Source organism: Carassius carassius, chromosome 11 (assembly GCF_963082965.1).
Source record: "Carassius carassius chromosome 11, fCarCar2.1, whole genome shotgun sequence".
In the NCBI taxonomy this organism is placed as follows: domain Eukaryota; kingdom Metazoa; phylum Chordata; class Actinopteri; order Cypriniformes; family Cyprinidae; genus Carassius; species Carassius carassius.
In genome coordinates, this window is record NC_081765.1 from 7,901,504 (window position 1) to 7,922,081 (window position 20,578).

The 20,578-nt window shown below is 37.1% G+C and overlaps 1 protein-coding gene across 2 annotated transcripts; it reads left to right on the top strand.

The window, feature by feature from the left end:
* The first annotated feature begins 6,780 nt into the window (after positions 1-6,780).
* tnfsf11 (TNF superfamily member 11) lies at positions 6,781-13,054 on the top strand. 2 transcript variants are annotated; one of them, XM_059561541.1, is made up of 4 exons: positions 6,781-7,026; positions 9,442-9,477; positions 11,084-11,219; positions 11,422-13,054. In XM_059561541.1, the coding sequence occupies exons 1-4, from the start codon at positions 6,841-6,843 to the stop codon at positions 11,844-11,846; spliced, it is 783 nt and encodes a 260-aa protein (XP_059417524.1). In that variant the 5' UTR covers positions 6,781-6,840; the 3' UTR covers positions 11,847-13,054. The 2 variants fall into 2 exon arrangements, with proteins under 2 accessions (XP_059417524.1, XP_059417525.1); XM_059561542.1 differs by having other exon boundaries at positions 11,467-13,054.
* The last annotated feature ends 7,524 nt before the right edge of the window (positions 13,055-20,578 follow it).

Here is a 20,578-nt window from a genome sequence, read left to right on the forward strand (position 1 = left end):
GAGAAGGAGGAAAAAGGTCAGGAACAACTCAGAAAAACACTTTACTCACATTATAAGCTGGCCTCTAGAGGAAAACAAAAACATATGATAATATCCCTTTGGGCAAAAGCTGTCAAGGAATTTTTTTTTTTTTACAGCCACTCCTTACTGTAACTAAATCTGAAAAAAATTTGCTATTCTCAAGAGCTGGAACAACAGATTTGGTGTTTATTATACAGTGATGAGGTTCACAGTAATTTCAGGTTTTGTAATGACATGCTGGCAAAATAATTTCAAATGGCAGCAAGTCTTACAATAGATTTAAGGAATCGCCCATTAACGTACTGATGAAAGCCCTCTGTGCCGTCATCCACACCCAACAATCGCACCATTACAAAAGGTGGCTCTCAGCAGCCTTTAGCCAACACAAGCAGAGACCAATTGACTTTATTAGGTTGGTCTCACGTCCCAACTGGTGTGGTCTGACATCAGACAGGCTTAGTCTTAGATGTGAATCCCCCCTTTGGTTCTGCCATGATTCAGGCTATGATATCACTTCCTTCCCAACCCTAACACAACGACTGTGTTGCTGGGTGAATCCATTGTGGAGGAATATACAGTAAATAATATCCACCTACCTCATTCTCACTGCTTTTTATTTTGTGTCTTCAATAAAAGAGACTTAATTAATGTTTTGTTCAAAATAATATGTTGCTTCACCACATATGGTTGGAACTCGTTCAGCGCCAGTTGTATGTTTTCTTAATGGATTATAACAAATCACATTTGGTTATGGACTGACTCACAATAATTAGCACTCAGTCCAATGCGATAGACAAGCTGCCGTGATTTATCGCCGAAATTCTGACGACAGCTGGGTGTAAAAAGTCTTTCAGATTCATTTCCTCTATTCATAAAGGGTATAAACACTCATAAAAGCTATTTCTCATTTTATTTTGACATAAATACAATAGCTGCCACAGTTCAATAAGGTCACGCCAGAGCAGTGTCGTCCTTTATATTAGTTAAAGGTTGGTGGGAAAGATAGCTAGCAACATCTTGAAGATTCCTAAAACCACCCTATTTGTTTCGACCTTTCAGAACATGAACCAGATGACATTTGACCGTCACACTATGGTCGTCACCCAGCACCTTTCATGAAAGGAGCAGGCAAGAGTCAGTGACTCGGCAGGATGGCTGTAAGCTAACACCCGTGCCAATTTCTCTGAATCTATTAGCAGTTAATTTCCATTTGTGACCACAGGCCATTGTTTCACCTCAAAGTAAGGAGTATCGAGTGACTGTAACCAGGACGTCTCAGACAACACGACGGCGCACATGGCAGAGGTTTCTGTTGTGTTTGTGGGCTGAAACTGAACTCTCGGGTGGGTGGTACAGGGCTCTCCCACAGCCCTGAGCTAGTGAGGTTGGCCCTGTTTACCATGGAATCATCCCATGGTGGGAGAGCATCAGCTTCAAGAGGTTTTCAAGACCCCTCATTCACTTGAGGAGCAGCTGAGTCATTTCAAAATTTCAGTGTTTACTGGGGTTTACATGAGAAAGTGACCCCTTGCTGCTGTGGAGAGACTTCAATGTTTACTATGGTTGGACATGTGTTTATCCAAGTGACTGAAAACACATTAATCCCATGTAAGTGAGATGAGGCAAACCTAGAGTTGCTGTACACACCGGACTTACATCAGCCTGACATATGATAATATCATTGCTTTGAACTTGCTGCTTCCTGTTTCCTGACCAAGTCATTCCTGACTCAGACATGCCATAATATAAAAAACAATCGGCTATGCCCTTCCATGACATCAACTTTCCTGTAGCCGTCCCAGGCATGATACCAAAGGACAAGCACCTCCATGTTGACATGGTAATGGTACAGATTCGTTTCGGGGGATTTTCTAATGAATGAGGTGTTAATCACCATCTATTAATCATGTCTTCAACAATTCGAGTAAATAACTAGTGGCACATTCTGCTGCAGCCACAAGTTGTACCATCTTCACAGTAGCAATACCTTGGTCAGTAGGGCAGGAAATCTTTGCCAACTGGAAAGCTCTAGAGATGCAGGCTGGGAAAAACTGTCAGTGGCTTAAAATGGGCAGCGCTGTGGCTACTCGAATAAGGCCTTAACTAACGGAAAAACAAGCAGGAAGCTGTTTGTGGGGAGTGCAGGAAGAGGCAGGGAGGCAGTGCTAAACTGGTGACATGCAGCATGTTTCGGTCTTGACAGGAGTCGTGGATGCGGCTGTGCACTCTCTAAGGAGCCAGTTACAATTTATCTTGGGATAATGAGAGACTGGGCAGCCTCTAACTGATGGTTTAGCTGAAATGGTCTACCACTGCCTTATTCCACAATGTTCATCTTAAAATCATCACCCCATAGTGATACAGTAATAACCACCTGAATTATATTAGCGCTGTACTAAAACCTATTGTGCTGCCTCGCTGTCTACTGCCTACATAGGCAGCTGCTTCCTAGTCAGCATCTTGACCATCTTTGAAACCTCACAAATCACTAATTTGGGAATCTGTGTGCATCACACAAATATTGTTTATAGTAGTACTCTATCTCATGGACCTTTCTTTTTTTATCTTTGTGGATACAAAATTGGGATGTATGTGGACAGTGGACATTAGCAGACTGTGCTGATGTTGAAACCTACGTCACACAAACGGTGAACATTGAATGTTTACTTTGGGCTTTAGCATCGAAGCATGTCAATGATGCCTAAAATGCTGCTTCTGTTGCCAGTTCACTAGGTTTTGGAACCAAGTAAGTATGTGATATCTGATACAATCAAGATTGCATTATGGAACAGGCTATCAAAACATTTTCTTTCCAGCTGTTTGTTATAGTCTATTTATTTTTCCCAAATGATCAAAAAAAAATTGGGTTTTCTCAGAATGTTCACTGAAAATATAATTCAGACTTTGACCCCAGCCAGATTTGTGAATACTCTACTGTATTAAAGCCAAGCATTTTTATAAGCTGCCTTCTAACCATAACAATAGATCACATATCAAAATAAGAGTTTATGCTGGCCATTGCTCTCCTTCAGATTGGTAAACCTGATCACAGCATATGCTGGCACAAGATTCATAACAGTTTCTAGAAATACTAGAAGCAATTAGAGAATATATTCCCTAGACTGAGCATACGTTAGAGTGATTTCTCTGGCATGACAACAGTCTTTGTCTGTCAATCCATTGACACATGCTGTAATCATCTGTATTGTATTCCAACTAGTGAAACTACTCTTAAAGTGAAACTGAATATATGTATTAAGCCTGAATATTTTTGGCACATTTATTTTGCAAGTGATGTTTTCAAATCAGTGCTCAGTCAAAACCACATTCCCCCGTGTCTTCATGTAGCCACAATTTTTTTATAAACATCATAAAGTCTAGTCCACTTTGCACTTAGTATGGCCAATAACTGCCTACTTAGAAAGTGGCCATCTGACTGACATGTAAGGGGACCAGTCTCCAAGAGAAACTGTTTTGAGTATCTTTTTAAGACTTGACATCCCTTATTATAGTCGCATAGAGACTTGTAAACATGACTTTTATTTCCCTGACAGACTAAACCAGTGAATCCTGCACTACACCAGACAATTAGAAAGCAGCATGCCATGTGTTTTGGAGCTCTTGCCAAGTTTGTGTGTATCGAAGGCACATGTGGGCCTGCCAACTTATCGGTCACCATCACCATGTTGTTTTTTTTGGAATAATCTTCATTAGACCAGGTATAAACTGCGCAGATTGCAGTTCTGACATAGAGCAGAGCTTAAGTGCCCTTTTCAAGACCTCTTCTGTTATGGAGTATAAAAGAGAGAGCGAGGAAGGAGAAAAGAGCAAGAGGCGGGTGTTCTTTGTGTTCTCTGGGATGACTTACCACACAGGATGTGGCGGAGAAAGGAAAGGACAACACTGCAATCTTTCATGTCCCATTTCTGAAGTCTGGAACGTGGCGGCTTCTTAATCCTGTGCGTATGCAGCTCTGACACTGATCATTGATTAATATGAGCAATGACCGCAACGCTGTTTCTGTCTTATTAAGAGCTATGAATATGTAATCCCTCAGGCTAAAAGGACAATGAAATTTCCATGGGATACAAAATCCCAAGAGTGAGCCTCTGCGGTGATGCCAATATTTCAGACTGAACTTCCTGCCTCTGCTTGAGTGCTGAAATATTGTGAAGTTTATGCAAAGAAAGTGGTCGGCCTGAGACACTTAACGTAGCCACATGGAGTCTGCAGCCAGAAAAAAACATCCTCACGGTGACTCCACAGTCTGCAAAAAATGGGAAGGATTCTGGCTTGGTGCTCTCGCTCATCCTGTGTGAACAGTACCACGCTTACAGGAGAGCTAATAATATGCTCCCGGGGCCTGCTCAGCACTGAGGAAAGTGCCTGCCAGTGGTTTCAACTGCTTTGCTCTCAACACTGACTGGTTTTGGCCGTTTGTCATATTCTGATGGAGTGCTTGGTTCGGCGTATTCAACTACCTTCTGGCTTGGGCAAGAACAGCTCACATGGCAAAACAAAAGGGTATAAATACCACCCAATCCTTCCTGCCGCAGCGTCTGTGGAAAATAGCTGAAGGCACGAGAAACCCACGGCAAAACGAGGGTTCTCACGGTATATTAATGACTCTTGAGTGAACGTGGCGTGCGGTGGGATAGCGGCCCCCACTAGGGCAGCAAAGTTCATAAGGTTATAGAGTGTGTTCGAGCTTGTCTGGCCTTGTAATTTCGGAAGGGGAATGCAGGTGACCCGATCGTCATCCACAGGAACGCTCATTGCCAGAACACTGCGAGTGGACACAAGTTACGCAGAAGTCACACAAACTCCAGCGTGGTGCTATCTCCAATCAGAGTAATAAATGTGGTTCTGAAAAAACGCTGATAGACTGCTGGGGCATTACAAGTTTCAGAGCTGGAGGCTGGATGAACGGGGGAAAGCCAAGCACATGAACTCTGTTGACGTTCAGCAATTCAACTTGCATTTTCTCTTGAAGCTGCCTAAAATAACAGTTTTTTAAAACAGGTTTTTCTGCTGGGATTTGTAATTGCTTGAACAACAAAAGGCACAATCGGTTACGGAGCTCTGTACTTTTTAGCATCGCTTCAGCTTGGCAATAAAAAGAGGAATTTCAGTGTTTATAAGTTCAGATAAACACTCAGTGACTCATTGATTTTCTTAAAGAATATCATGGATGCTGATCTGAAAAGTGGGCGTTATTCGGAAAATCTGTTTTTGGACTGTTAATGTCGAATTCTGTGTAAGCTGTTCAATACGGTATAGATTGTGTAGGAGCATAAACATCTGTTTTAGCAGCATTAATAAACTTTTCACTGGTGTCTGAAAGGTTAGTGAGCTGCCTTCTTAGACAGAATGTTTGAAATGCGTAGGCAGCTGTTTTGTTTATTTTCTCTCTACCTGAGTGGCTCAATTACCTATGACATCCAAAAATGCTCACTAGGCATGTTTCCCAAAAATGTTGTGAAGGAAGGTAGGTCAGTAGACATTGTCCATAAACCCAATGCCTATCCAGATAGCACAAAGGATTTCGGCAAGATGTCTGTTAAAGATTGCTTGATCTGGAAAGCATCTGCTGAATACAAACATCTGACAGACGACTTTAAGATGTCCGTTTTACATACACTCTAAGTCATAAACATCTTATAGACATCTTCTAAACATCTATTTGACATCTGATAGGAAACGTCCTATAGATGTATTGCAGATGACCAAACACTCCAAAAAATGTCTTGCAGATGTAAATGCAGATGTCAGATATACATCTATTTAATATACGTGTGCTATCAGCATACTGTAGCTCACTTTGCATGGTGCCCAAAACATGATGTCTAGGTAGGCAGCTCAATATGATGTTCAAAACTAGTGTTTACATAGGCTGCTCACTAAATATGATACCCACAAATGGTTGTCTAGGAGAGGCATTCACTAGGCAAAATTCCCAAAACTAGTGTCTACTTCAATACCCTTACTGTCTAGGTAAAATGATTGACTAGATAGGCAGATCACTAGTTTTAACACCCATAAATACTGTATAGTTAGGTTGCACATGAGCACATGTTGTCTTGTGTAGGCAGTTCCCTATGAGTTTTATCAAAAATGCAGTCTAGGTAGGCAGCTGACTAGGTATTAATGGCGTCTATGTAGACAACTCATCTACCTAGGCAGCTCACTAGATTTTATGCCTAAAATGATTGACTTGGTAGGCAGATCACTAGGTATAACACAAATAACTGTTGTCTAGTTAGGTAGCACGAGACTGAGCACAGCCACCGTCTTGTGTGGTGTCAGTATTACAACAGAAATGAGCCAACGATATTACATCACTTCTAGAAATTATCAACACAGTCCCATTACAGTGGGTTTAAAGTACAAGTGGTTTATTATTATGCACTTGTCATGTTAATCAAACTGGTTTTAGGAAGTTGTCAGTTTAATCTTATTGCGGTTTGTGTGGTACTTTATGGCGAGGAAAGATTAATAATAACAAATACCTTGATTTATTTAAAACACAAGTAGAAAGTAAAGCCCACATGCATCTCCAAGTTAGTGTAGTCCTCATATGGTAATCGCTTTAGATAGCAGTATGACAACAGCAACCTGCTCTCGCCTGAACTCAGGCAAAAAGAAGTGAAGAGAAGAACAGAAAAAAAGGAAACATGAAAAGGCGAGATCATCTGTGTCTATTATCTGATTGGCTGTCTGCGAAACCAAAGGCATTGCCCACCCACATGTTTATATGAATCGTTGATCATTTGTCGAGTCCTCCCACTGAGAGAGGATCTGTGCCGCGATCGAGCGCTCATGGCAGCTAATGATTATCGCGCGTACCTGCGGAGTCATATCGATATGGAAGAGGCTCCTGCGCGCGCTCCGCACACGGGCTCCACTCACAGAGCGCTCATATTCTTCACGCTCGCTGTCATGGGACTGCTGCAGGTCGCGTCGAGTGTGGCGATTTTGTTGCACTTAACCGGTTATCTGCGAGAGGTAAGGAACTCTAAAGGAAGCATTTTTTAAGAAAACATTTCTTAAACTCTTTCATTACATCACTTTTTAAAAGCATTCTCACAATTTAGATGCATGAATCTTATCTTAGATGCAGTTTTGAGGCCTGCTTTCGTTTAACCTGCTCTGAACTCTGAATGTCAAGCGTTGCAGGAGCGTTTAGAGGATGCGAGGCGCGCCGCGTTTGAACATCAGAAGGAGCGCGCGTTCGAAAAGAAGCGTCTCGTGCCCACTCAGTGCTTTTTGTGCCGCGTGTTTTGAACGTAGCTTCCAAAACAATTGTTTATATACTTTACAAGCCTATTACAATAAATGTTTGAATAAAATAATACTAATAATAAAATAAAAAAAATATCCATAAAGCATCTTCAACAGATCTTTTTGATATGAACGAATAATTTAAACGTCGTTCCAATTTGATTCAGTTTGGTTGAACTGGTTTATTTAAAAAAAAAAAGTATATTTAGTAGTGATCTGAATCTCAGGCGACAGGGAATATTGTCGTTAACTTGTTAAAAGTGTTTTTCTTTACTGCTACTAATACCACCTAACAAATATATTAATGCGAGACAATTGTGTTTTATGTGTAGATCTCAAATTGATTGATTCACAAGCACACGTTAATGTCGTTCAATATGATGGTTATTAAATGTTTAAATAGTTTTGGCACACAAGTTTTGTTCAGGGAAAAACCTTATAATCCTGCTGATGCAGGAAATGTTGGTTTTTGGCAGTGTTGTTGCTCCAGCACTGGTTTCCTTTTTCTGCGCTTTCCAAAAATATGGAGAAAACAGTCACTACTCTGTTTATGAGGGTCTCCCACAAGGGATAGAAAGGCATAGAGTGTCCATCAAAAGGTTGGACATGCCTGTTAAATCTTTTTTGAGTATACTGGAATAGTATTAAAGTCAGCAGAGCTATAAAAGTGGTCAAAGGTTCTACTTTTTGTAGATTTCACTCTGAACCAACTTTCTAGCTGCATCATAAAATGCTTTTTAATAATATTGAACATAATTTACTAAATTCAGAAATTGCAATAAATTAAAATTGTTTTTCCCCCCTTTTGCAAGGTTGTTTTTTCTGGGCATGTCAAGTTTGCCCTTTCACCCTGATTGTCCAAAACATTTCCTCTGACTTCATTTGCTCATTTGGTGGTCTGATACTTAAGTGTTTGGCGGAGCTGCAGTGAATGGGATGCTGAGAATCAGCTCTCACATGTTGTCATGCCCAGATTTCTCTCCTGTAGTTTGAATGCTGTGGAGAATATGAAACTTTGGCTAAAACGCAGCAGTGTATGTCACGTGTGTTGGTGGAGGGCCAAAGAAACAGATGCAAGAAAGGGAAAAAGATAAATGTCAGTTGTGTTTGGCTCATGATTCATGGCATCCCCAGAAATGGATGCAGAGACAATCCTCAACATAACCCAACCATATATGATAATGAAATGCTTTTGAAAAAAAATCCTTCTCATTCCTTTTATAGCGCATGTATTTCAAATCCAGTTCAGTGCATCAGAGGAAAGCAGAATAACATCACACACTACGTGTCTTTCTCATTCGGTCTTTCAGCATTCCATCAGGTTTTACTTGTGGTAACAGAGATTTTCGGATTTTGCAGTATATCATATTACCTTGTAACTGAGCACCTGCACTATTCATAGTTTCAGATAGGTGTTGGCGCCCTAGTTCTACTGCTTTAAATAGCCTCTGTGAGAACAGTTTATATCATTTCAGAAAATATGTCTGATGTAGTGATAGCAGAAAAAACTTATTTGTGCTTGAAGATACTGGACGAAGACAAAACCTCGGTGATCCTCCTCCTTCATTAGACCCAAATGGAAATGTGTTTTTGCAATTTCTGCACTTATTTTGAGGTTATATCTATGTAATTCTGGGGAATAGATTTTACCATGGTAAAATGTGAGATCTTAGACTCTTATTAGTAAAAAAGATTGTCAAAATATGCAATAAACGAAAGCAATAGTTTTTGTAGAATTTTATGAATGGCAACCGTTCCATTTTGCAGCATTCTGCGGCAGCAGAAGTGGATCTGTTGTGCTGCTTATAGTATGTAATATGAACATTATAATAATAATAACATAATAATTATTCTGTTTTATCACCCATGCTGAAGGAGTGCATTGGTCAGGACATGTCTGAAGAGAATAACCAGGATGTTTTACCTTGCTAATAGTAATAGTAAACGTAATAGTTCTTATCGTATTGGATTTAAATGCACATCTTACATCACTTTTGTTCTCTGAGCATGTTAAGCGGAGTTTATCTTCTTAACGAAAGTAAGCCTGCTTTCCCATTAGTTCATTAAAAGCATGCAGTGTGCAGTGGTACCTGCTGGATGCAGTGGTGTAACTGAACTGTGTTTGTTGTGTTTTTACAGGTCGACCTTACCTCAGCCCAGCAGAGTCCTAATGAGGTGAGCTAATAAACTTCAAAAGACGAGGCTGTGTTTTTCATGTTTGTGCATCTTGGCTCAGTTGCAGAAACAGCATCAGGTTGCAGTTTCTTGCTGTTTGCAGTTCTTTTCCTCATTTTACACAACACAATTTGCGTTTAGGAGTCTTATGAAAGAAATGCATGTTGGATTATCATGGTATGCCAAAAAACTGAGACTAATTTCATTCATTCAATCATTCTTAGCATTATTAACATTTCATGTAACATTAACAAGGCATTTCCTTCTGTTAGTACAAACAAGGACATTCTGACACATGTATCCCGCCAGTGGTCTGCCAGTAGTGTTTATTGGACAAGCAGAATGTGCTTCTTGCATTAATTGTACCAATGTCCGATTGTTAAACATGAGCTCTGCATTGGTATTTTCACATATTTTGTTTAAAGACAAGAATAAACATGCCACAATACCACAGCTGCTGTACAGCATTTCCTTAAGCGTGATGATGTAGTCGGTTAAGTCCCTGGAACTGTTCCTTGTCAGGAGCTTTGTTTGGATATTTAGCCATGTCTGATGGTTACTGGCTCAATAATTACAAATCTATACTATGGTCCGTGTGAATGCAGTTCTCCTGTGCTCATTTGTGCTGTGCTCATAGAGTGTAATTATAGGATTTGGAAAAGTCATTCGGCTGTGGTAAAGAAATAGATTTGTCTCAATATCAGAATCTGTGAAAAGAGATCAGAGGAGAGATAAAGTGTGTTGAATTTAGTTCACACAGGAATTAAAAAAAGTATTTCCTTCTTTGTTTATGTTATGAGGGCTTGTCGTTGTATTATGGTTTTAATGCTATATCAAATTTCTATTTATGATCTTTTTGAAGGTTTTTTTTTCCCTGACAGCTTGCTTCGCCAGGTCTTGAGAAGTGTACTGTTTTTATCATTAACCTAGGGCAACTTATGTCAGAGGAAAAAAAAGTGTTTAAATATATGTTATGTCATGGCTTTGTAATGTTGCTCAAATGCAATCTTTGGTCTACCAAAATTCTTCAGAAGGTCAGAGCACCACACAACATCCAGAACTCAGCGCCCGAAAGCCCTAATTATTGTGTTTGCTTGCTATTCGATGCTAGTTTAAGACAAAAAAAACCTAATATTATCACATTTCGATATTTAGTTCATATTTCATAAATATAGCTTTTACCTAAGCCTTAATCTACTACCACTTTTATGAATCTCTTTGTGGTATCATACATAAAATGACGACATACTTGCAACATGTTCAAGTTGAAGGGAGTGTATTTAAGAATTCAGTGTGTTCCAGATTAGCTGGATTGTTGACTCTATTTTAAAGACACCTTGCGCCTTGCGTAATACTTTCTCACATTTCAGTCATACCTGAGCAGGTGGAACTGTAGAGAGGAAACAGCATGACACATTTGTAGCCTGACAGTGCAACTGCATTCCAGTCTCTTGCAAGTCTTTTTTGTATAGTGCATAGTGTTGAGTTAAAGTATATAACTCCTACTGTACATCCAGCCTTCCTAGTTTCTTATTGGAGTCTAGATGATCACAGGAATCTGCACAGTGAAGATCATTCAGTAATGTGTTTGGTTGTTCTTTCTCAGGAAATGCACAGTGAAACCTTAATAGCCGATCCAATCAAAGGTTGCAAGGAGAAGAAGGAAAGATTTCGACAAAAAAAGGACACGCGCATGCCGTCAGCTCACCTTCCCATCAAGACGCCGACTAACTTTGCAGCCAGTAAGCATATGCTGTTTATTCCAGAATCACATGGCATTAAAAAAATATTTCCTGAAATGTTAGAGACTTGTGACTTTGACTGGCTTTAATGTTGTCATGAAAAATATATTCAATTTTATACAACTAAAGAGAAAGGAAGTTATCTAATATATAACCATATTTATATCAGTCTTTTTGTTTTTTGACTGTGTTGCTTTTGCAGAAGATCGAAATGAATTAACCATAATCACCTGGGATGATTTTCAAGGGCTGAATTTGAAGAAGATGAAATACCATGACGGACGAATTCTAGTGGATGAAGCTGGCTACTACTATGTATATGCCAAGACCTGCTTTCGATACGCTGAGGAACACGACTCGGGCAAAGAGGATGTCAGCAATGTACAGTTGTTTCAATACATTTATCACGAGAAGCACACGCAGTCTGTTATTACACCTGTTCTTCTTACAAAAAGCGGCGGCACGCTGCAGTGGAACATCGCGGCGTACAACATGTACTGCGTGGAGCAGGGCAGAGGCATCCAGCTGAATAAAGGCGATGGGATTTTTGTCCGTGTATCCAATGCATGGCTGCTGGACCCAGCAGCGGAAGGCACGTATTTTGGTACTTTTAAGATAAGCAATTGATTTTTGCTACTGAACATATTTATGCACATTTTGCAAAGTGACCATGAACCACTGAGCACTTGATTTTGATCACTGACTTTTGAATTTTTGTTCAGCATAGATTACTTTTAAGAGCACATTATACGTTTGAACACTTCGCAATTGTGCCATTGAAACTCTTAAGTACCAGCACTAGAACACCAAGAATAGACTCAGGCCTCTGTCTGTGTGTTTTTTTTAAAATAAGTATCATTACTGGAAATCAGAGGCGCTGCAAAGGGGTGAAGAATAGGGTGATTCCAAGGGTCCCGACGCAATCCCGAATGCGATCGCAATTTCAACAAGGGAAGAGGAAAAAATTGTGCCTGGCAATAGGCATCAGTCCAATACTGGTACCTTACTCTTAAAATGCTCCAATACCAACAACCATGCAGTGAATCACATCGGTGGAGAGATGCTGGACAGTCCTAGTAAAGTCTAGTCCTAGTAGGAAAAACCTAAACAAGCATGATTAATTGAACTTTGAAATTTGATCATGCAGAATCAGTCAAGGACAACTGAATTATGCCCAACAGGTGGATAGACACTTCCTCTCACCCCTCCTGTGTTTTACTGATTGGTGAATTTCACTGTTGGACATATAGAGCTGCCCTTTGTTTTAGTTTATTTTATGGTGTTAACATTTAAATTGAACAAAACGTATACAAACATTGAACAAAAATCAAGGCAGCTGGACTGTCTTTTACTCAGTGTGAGAAGCGTTGTGCAGAACCAAACTGAGTTTGGTATGCTCTAATTTAAAAAAAAAATTAATGCACTAAGTGTATTTATTTATTTTTTGTGATGATGGAACGTTTGTCAAATGTTCTGTCTGTAAAGTTTTGTACAGTGTATATAATTGTATAATTGCCTTAAGAATTGCCATTCTTCAAGAGGTTTCGGATGAAGGGCATTGACTTTAGGTCAGTTATACATGCGCTTTTGTCCGAGGCACAGGACTCCTGTTTAAAGCAGAAATTGAGTTGTTTTGTATTTAAGTAAAATTCGTTTGACAATTCTGTGTGCAAATGTTTGTGGACAGCAGAATTTATTGTTCCCAACCCAAAGCAAGCCTAAAAAGGATTGCAGCCTTAAAGTCAAATTTTTGTTTCATATGTTAGCAAAAGTTTTGTTTTATTATGTTTATTTATACTATTCTGCCTAATAAAAAGATACTTTTCTAAATAAAATACCAATTTGTTGATGAATAATAATTTTACTTTTTAAAATAATGTGAAATAAAGTGTTAAATGCTGTTATTTACCATGTTTTCCATGCAGCACCATGTGTTAAGGCTATTTTAATATTGCCTCGACAGAGAAAAAGTCCAGGCATTTCCCAGCGTTAACTGGCTCCTCTCTGGATGTGACAGCTAAAGTAAATGTTTGGTCTTTCCTTTCTTTGTGGTATTGTCAAGAAAATGGGTGAATTACGCTAGCTGTGAGGAAGGAACATCCTTAAAATAATATCCACTTATTATGGCGGTTGTTTTATCTTTTTATTCACTGCAGATATATGGACCAAAATTTAGTTTGGACCTCTTCTATGCTGAGAGAATAGAAGTAGGAGAACCAAAACAAAACTGCGTCCCATTGTGTATTTCTCAAGTCTAACTCAAGTTAACAGATTGCTTTGTGAGGAACTCACTCAGCACAGCCAACCACTGAAAGTACTGTGGTCTGTGAAATCCAAGGGTGATGGAAATGGCCACATATGGCACTTGACCTCAATATTGCAATTGTAAAAAAAAAAAAAAAATGTAACCAATATAATGATACGTTTGTCTTTGAAACATTGTAATGAATAATTCAGTTTCGTAACAAAGTTTAAATAGTTTTTTTTTCTTCATATAATCAGTATTTAAAATAAATAAACGTTTCGGCAGTGAACAGTTCAATGACAAATTAATATTAAGAGAAAAAAGTGTAAAAATTTAAATTGCAATTAGAATTTCATATTTGTATTAATGTTGGTTTTGTTTTTGAAAAACATTTATACTGTTTTCTATAATGATAATAATAGTAATAATAATAATAACTCCCAAAATGTCAAGTGATGTACAGTGAGCATAAAAAAGGTGTCTTCAATACACACGATACAAAATATAATAAAGGCTGATTTTGTTCATTTTTGAAAAACTTTAATACAATTTAATAATTATTATTATAATAATTATTACTATTTAATGACTTTAAAAGTGGTGTAACCATAAAATACAAACTATAAAATAGTTTGTGCACTTTGAATACACACCATTATATATGTATATATATATATATAAATCATGGATATTTTTTACAATAACAAAATGCAACTTTAACTTTAAAAAAAGGAAATTCTTAATTTTTTTATTTATTTATTTATTTAATTATTTTTTACATTAAAGTTTTGACTCCTACTTTAACTGCAGACGCTGTTTCATTTTGAATGCTAGCACAGCAAACTTTGCTCTGTCTTTCCAAGTTTCATTTTTTGAAGCAATTACATTTCTCAATACTTGGCATACATGGGGTCCCATAAAAATTTCAGGATGTTTGCCAACTGTACTGTGTGCACACTGCCTTTATACCCCCTATTTGTAGGCTGAGCTTTCTTTCTTTTTTCCTTTCCTTCTTTCTTTTTAGACTTTATTGTTTGCATGTGCAAAAATAAAGGTTTCAGGTTACTGTTGCCAAAAACGTAGTGTTGCAGCTGAACTGATTGTTTTGAGTTTTCGTTTGAAGACAGTTGAATAATCTATCCATGATCTACCCATGCAGCCATATGTGTGAATGTCAGTCTATTTACAGCTGTCTTTACGGAACATACTTCACCATAAGACATTTCTGTGGTCATCAGATGTTAATAACCTAGTGTGAAATGTTTATGGGCTAGATCTGGAATTAAATGTTTGGTGACTGAATTGTGCTTTTGTAAGCATACAGTATATTAGTTCAGTTTAGTATATTAATTAATAGAGCACATTTCAAAACAACAGAAGTTGCAACCAAAGTGCTGTACAGAGGTATTAAAACAAAAAAATAAAACAATTCTAAAACAGAATTAACATGTGAAATTATAAACACAGTCATTCAAAACATAAAGAATACAGATAAGTTTTTAATGAAGATTTAAAAGTGGAAACAGAAGGGGACGATCTAATATAGAGAGGGAGACTGCTCCACAGTCTGGGATTGTAGTTGATTGGAAGAACGTATAGGGATCTTGAAGCATTGTACGGGACAAGAAGATCACTGATATACTGAGGGGCAAAACCATGTTAAAGCTTTATAAACAAAAGCAAAGTTTTAAAATCAATTCGGGACTTTACTGGTAACCAGTGGAGAGAGGCAAGCACAGGAGTTATGTGCTGACACTTTTTAGTGTCGGTCAAAAGCCTTACTGCTGCGTCTTGAACCATTTGCAGATGATTTACAGTTGAATTAGGCAAACCCAGATATAAAGAGTTGCAATAATCCAACTTTGAGGAAATAAAAGCATGAATAATGGTTTCAAGATCTTTCTTAGATAGCATCATCTTGATTTTGGCAATAGATCTTAGCTGAAAGAAACTACTTTTAACATTGGCACAAATCTGTTTATCGAAACTCAAATTGGAATAAAAAATGACACCAAGATTTTTAAAACATGAACATTTGAGGATAAAGAACCAAAATGATTAACTATGTCAGAGGTTCTATCAGGTGAGGCGAAGATAACAGTTTCAGTTTTGTCATTGTTTAACTGTAGGAAGTTCATGTCCATCCAACATTTTATCACACACAGGCAGTCAAACAGGCCGGACAAAGAACCATTATTATTTTTAATAGGAAAGTAGAGCTGAGTGTCATTGGCATAAAAGTTGCAAGATAAATTGTGTCCCTGTATAATATGAACAAGTGGAAACATACTGTATATAATGCAAACAAAAGAGGACCCACACTGTAAAAAAAGAAAAGTTGACAACTTAAAATTACAAGGTAATTTGCTGCACAGATTTTTTGAGTTTACTCAACTTTTAAGGTCACATGTCTCCCAACTTAAGATCTTTTGTTCAGCTGATTGAGTTTTTATAGTTAAAAAAACTTTTAATGTTATTTTCACTTGACTTAATAAAGTACGTTCAGTTGACTAAAAATGTGTTTTTAAACAGCATCACAAGGTATTAAAAAAAACTGCTACATTCTTGATATTTTGGTCCAGGTTTTATTGCAAACCAGCAGCAACACATTGGTAACTTTAGCCATACTCATTCTTAAAAAAAAAGTAATTAAATGAGTAGGCAGAAAAAAAAAACCTTCAAAGTGCTATCTCATTCAATCGGTCCTAAATACTTTAAATGTTCTATGTTTAACATTTTAAATTGTTAACACAAAACATGTTACAAAACGAGCAATATAAGTGCAAGTTAAAGGCGTACGCTGACTTTTTGGGACTTTAGCCTATTCACCGTATCCACCACAGTTAGGGTGAGGCTTGTTTGTCTGTTCGGTGTTGGCGCACTTCATTGCACATGCGCCAATTTCATGGTCGTTACAGTGCGCATGCTCCAACCTCCAACCCAACTTGTATGCTTGTTAACTTGAATTTACAAATTGAATTTACAATCAATTCTAGGTTGGTCCAACGATTGTTGAACCAATGTCTTTTCACTAGTTATGCCAACAGTTTTGCATTTAATTGTCCAATTAACTAAATTATAATCGTTAGTCTAACTTTTGGTGAGTTGGATTTTTTTACAGTGCAGGATGGAGACCTGGGGTACACCATGATATATTGGGGCATGGGAAGAAAAACAATACTACTACCGACTTTGACAGAAAACTTTCTACCTTTGAAATAAGAAGCAAACCACTCCAGTAGAGCATCGTACTGGGCAGCACTCTGACAGGACCGACTCTACAACATCTTACCTACTGTATACACAGCTATACAATATTACTGATATTACAATACACTATTTGATATGTGATAGTTGTTTATTGATATCATATTACCAAAACAAACATAAACACATTACCACCTACTGCACAAATATATATGTATATATATATATATATATATATATATATATATATATATATATATATATATATATATATATATATATATATATATATATATATATATATATATATATATATATATATATATATATATATATATATATATATATATATATATATATATATATATATATATATATATATATATGTAAGCAAATAAAAGATATTGGTTAAATATGCAGTGATACAAACAAAGGCCACCTGCTAATGTCCGCTTGTGTTTCCACAGGCTTCAGGACCTTGGACAGCACAATTCTAATCAATGTCCACATTTATCAGATCAGACTGACAGTGGCCACTACAGATCACGACCATGATCATGCTTTTAGGTTGAACCACCAAGTTCAGGCCAAGTACCACTTTGATGAAAGCAGAACATACAATTACAACTTAGTTACTATGTTTAAAATCGAGAAGAAATAGAAAAAGCAAGAGAGCTTTTCTTCTGTAATAGACTATTGTGTAAAAAAAATAAATAAATTATAAAAGAAAAATAAATTAATTACCTTTGTTGTTTTATTGGATTTTGAGATGTGCATTTAAAAGTGAGCTTGCAGGAGCAGAGTTTAAGCTGACTAAATGAAGTGCAGAAATCATTATTATAAAACATAAAATATATAAAGGCAAAAATGTTAGCTACATATTGCATTAAAAAGACTGAGCCCTGTTATCAGATGAAAAAATATAAATTGAGTGTCAAACAGGAAGGGTTGTGGTTGAGAATAGGGACTACCCTGCTGACTCATTGGTAGTGATCTTTTGTGATGAGATTACATATCTTTATAAAATATTCTAGATTTTTTTTTTCTACACGAACTAACTGAAGTCTGTTTGGGTGTCATAGATGGCAATTTTTTTTTTACTTTCGGTCCAGCCATTTTCCCAAATCTGACATGTGGTGGCATGTATCTCCTGAAATACCTGAAATCTCTTGAAATGTACTAATAGTTTTGGGAGGCTGAAATCAACATTATTCATTTAGTGTGAACACTTCTTGAACCAGAGAGAGAATGATTAGTTAGCAGTCCCATTCATCCTAATGGTTAAAATGGTCTACAAATGGTACAAAATGATCTTAGATTTGTATTTATTTATTTCTTATTTATTATTATTTACTTCCAGAAAAACATTTTTGCCTTTTTCTTTTCTTAAAAAAAAGAAAGAAAATGAAACAAATATTAATCATAGTTACAATAGAAGTTAATGTGGTTAATTAATAAACATTACAAATCTTAAAATGTTTCAATAGAATAGCTAATACCCACAAACAATATTAGGGTTAACACTTTTATTGTTAAAAAAATGTTTCTGTGGCTGTGAAACGCCATAAAACATAAAACCCTAAATTGAATGTAAAAATGATAATTTATACATATTAACAGCTCAAACAATACACACATTATACAGAAATAAATCATGTAGGTGCTTTGATAAAAATATTAAAGTTTCAAATTTTTGCTTTAAAGATCTCCAAATATTAAAATAAATGTCTAAAATATAAAAACAAACATGGACACCGCAAATCAATATTTATAAACGTGCTGTTTTTTTTTAGAATGTATTATTTTTTTTTTAATGTTTTATCTTGTTTATCAGCTGTTTACCATTGTCAGCTATACATAAGTACTTCACTGTAACCTTGAGGAGCGACTCAAAATTATATTTTGTCGTATTGTTACAAATTATGTATGTCAGCTAAGTTTAACTTATATTATTTAAAAAATATTATTTTCAGAGCTTGACCTGAATAAATACAGTAAGTCAATCAATCAACCTGAGCACTTTGTGATTTATATGTTGCTTGAAAAAATGTATACTTTTGGATGGCAAAAAGATACATAACAGATACTAACTAAAATATTGTCTTCTTGAGTTGAATAACCACTTAAAATCTCTTACAATGAAAAAGATTTGATGCATTCTGAATGACAAAATCATACCACGGCACACACCTGTGAGCATGTTCCCTCACACATGTACGTCTATGTGAATGTATTCAGAAGATACAGAAGTGACAGAGCTCACATTGTTTATGCCTTTATTTGTGCTTGAGTGTTGGGCACATTGGCGTGATTTATTTTCCAACTCATAAACTCCTGACTCTTTTTTAACAAAATGACTCATGGTTGAGCCAGGATATGTGAAATATAGACTTAAATCAGTAAAGCCTCCAGACTTCCCAAACCACCGGCAGCACACCCAGACTGAAGACGAGGTGGAATGTCATTCATATGGTCCTGATTTCTCTCCCCACTACCATCAGAAGAGGACAGGAGGGAATGATGGGACACTCAGCTGCAGAAACATGCCAGTGGGAGAAACCCATTTGGTCATTTGCTTACGTAGGAGCTCACCGCAAACTTGGGCTATGCACTGGTTAAACATTTTCTGAATCTCCCTCTCCCCCTGACCATGTGCATAACTAGTAGAGATGCATAACCAACTGTAGATGCAGTAAAGGACCTGCACTGACCGCACACATTCACACATACAGCACATACCAGAAACATGATGTAGGCCTACATAAACACTCACACAGACACACACACACACACACACAGACATGGTCATACAACAACTCAATGGACAGACACACTGTTAACAATGATTAGTCAGCTAACATTCAATAGTTTGGTGCTAATTTAAAACGTTTAAGAAGACAATGTTTTGTGTGTGTGTGTGAAGAGGTGTTTTAATTATATATTTTAATTGATAAATTATGTTTTATTTATGTAAGGAATAATCGATGATGGGCTGTTTAATTATTAGAAAATAATGCACACCCCAGGTGGTGATTTGGCCACGACGCGAAGTGGAGCAGAGTTCATTATTCCGGTAATACTATGGTTGCCACACCTCAAGGTATTGTTCAGATGTTGTATTTAAACACACTCGTCAGCTTTTTGTCCTTAAAACGCTCTTGGGGGTAGGATTTATTTTACTCATCTCATCCAATACCTCCGTTACTTATTCCATGACATTATTTTAGACGTAGCAACAGAAGCTTGAACCATAGATGCAGACTAATGCAGTTAAAGTTATTAGACTGAGAGAGAGAGGAGAAGGAATCAAGCGTGTGAATTACCTCTCTGAGTTTGTGTGCCTCTTAGCAGTGTTTGGCAGGAGTGTCTCAACTAAAAGCGAAAATGTAAGTTCATCTGTTCCAAGAACAGTGCCGTTATTACCTCGGTTGTGAAAAATAACATGTAGATTTTACTGATAATATTGTCAGAGCAGCGCTGACAACACATTTCTGTGCGAGTGTATGTTTCCGTGTTTGTCACTGTACCCAGATAGCACACGTCTGCAAGTTAAAGATCTCTTGATCTGGAAAGCATCTGCTGTGTACAAACATCTGATAGACATCTCTAAGATGTCAGTTTTACATACACTCTAAGGCATAAACATACAGGTGCTTCTCAATAAGTTAGAATGTCGTGGAAAAGTTCTTTTATTCCAGTAATTCAACTCAAATTGTGAAACTTGTGTATTAAATGAATTCAGTGCACACAGACTGAAGTAGTTTAAGTCTTTGGTTCTTTTAATTGTGATGATTTTGGTTCACATTTAACAAAAACACACCAATTCACTATCTGAACAAATTCGAAATATGGTGACCATCCATTCAGCTAATCAACTCAAAACACCTGCAAAGGTTTCCTGAACCTT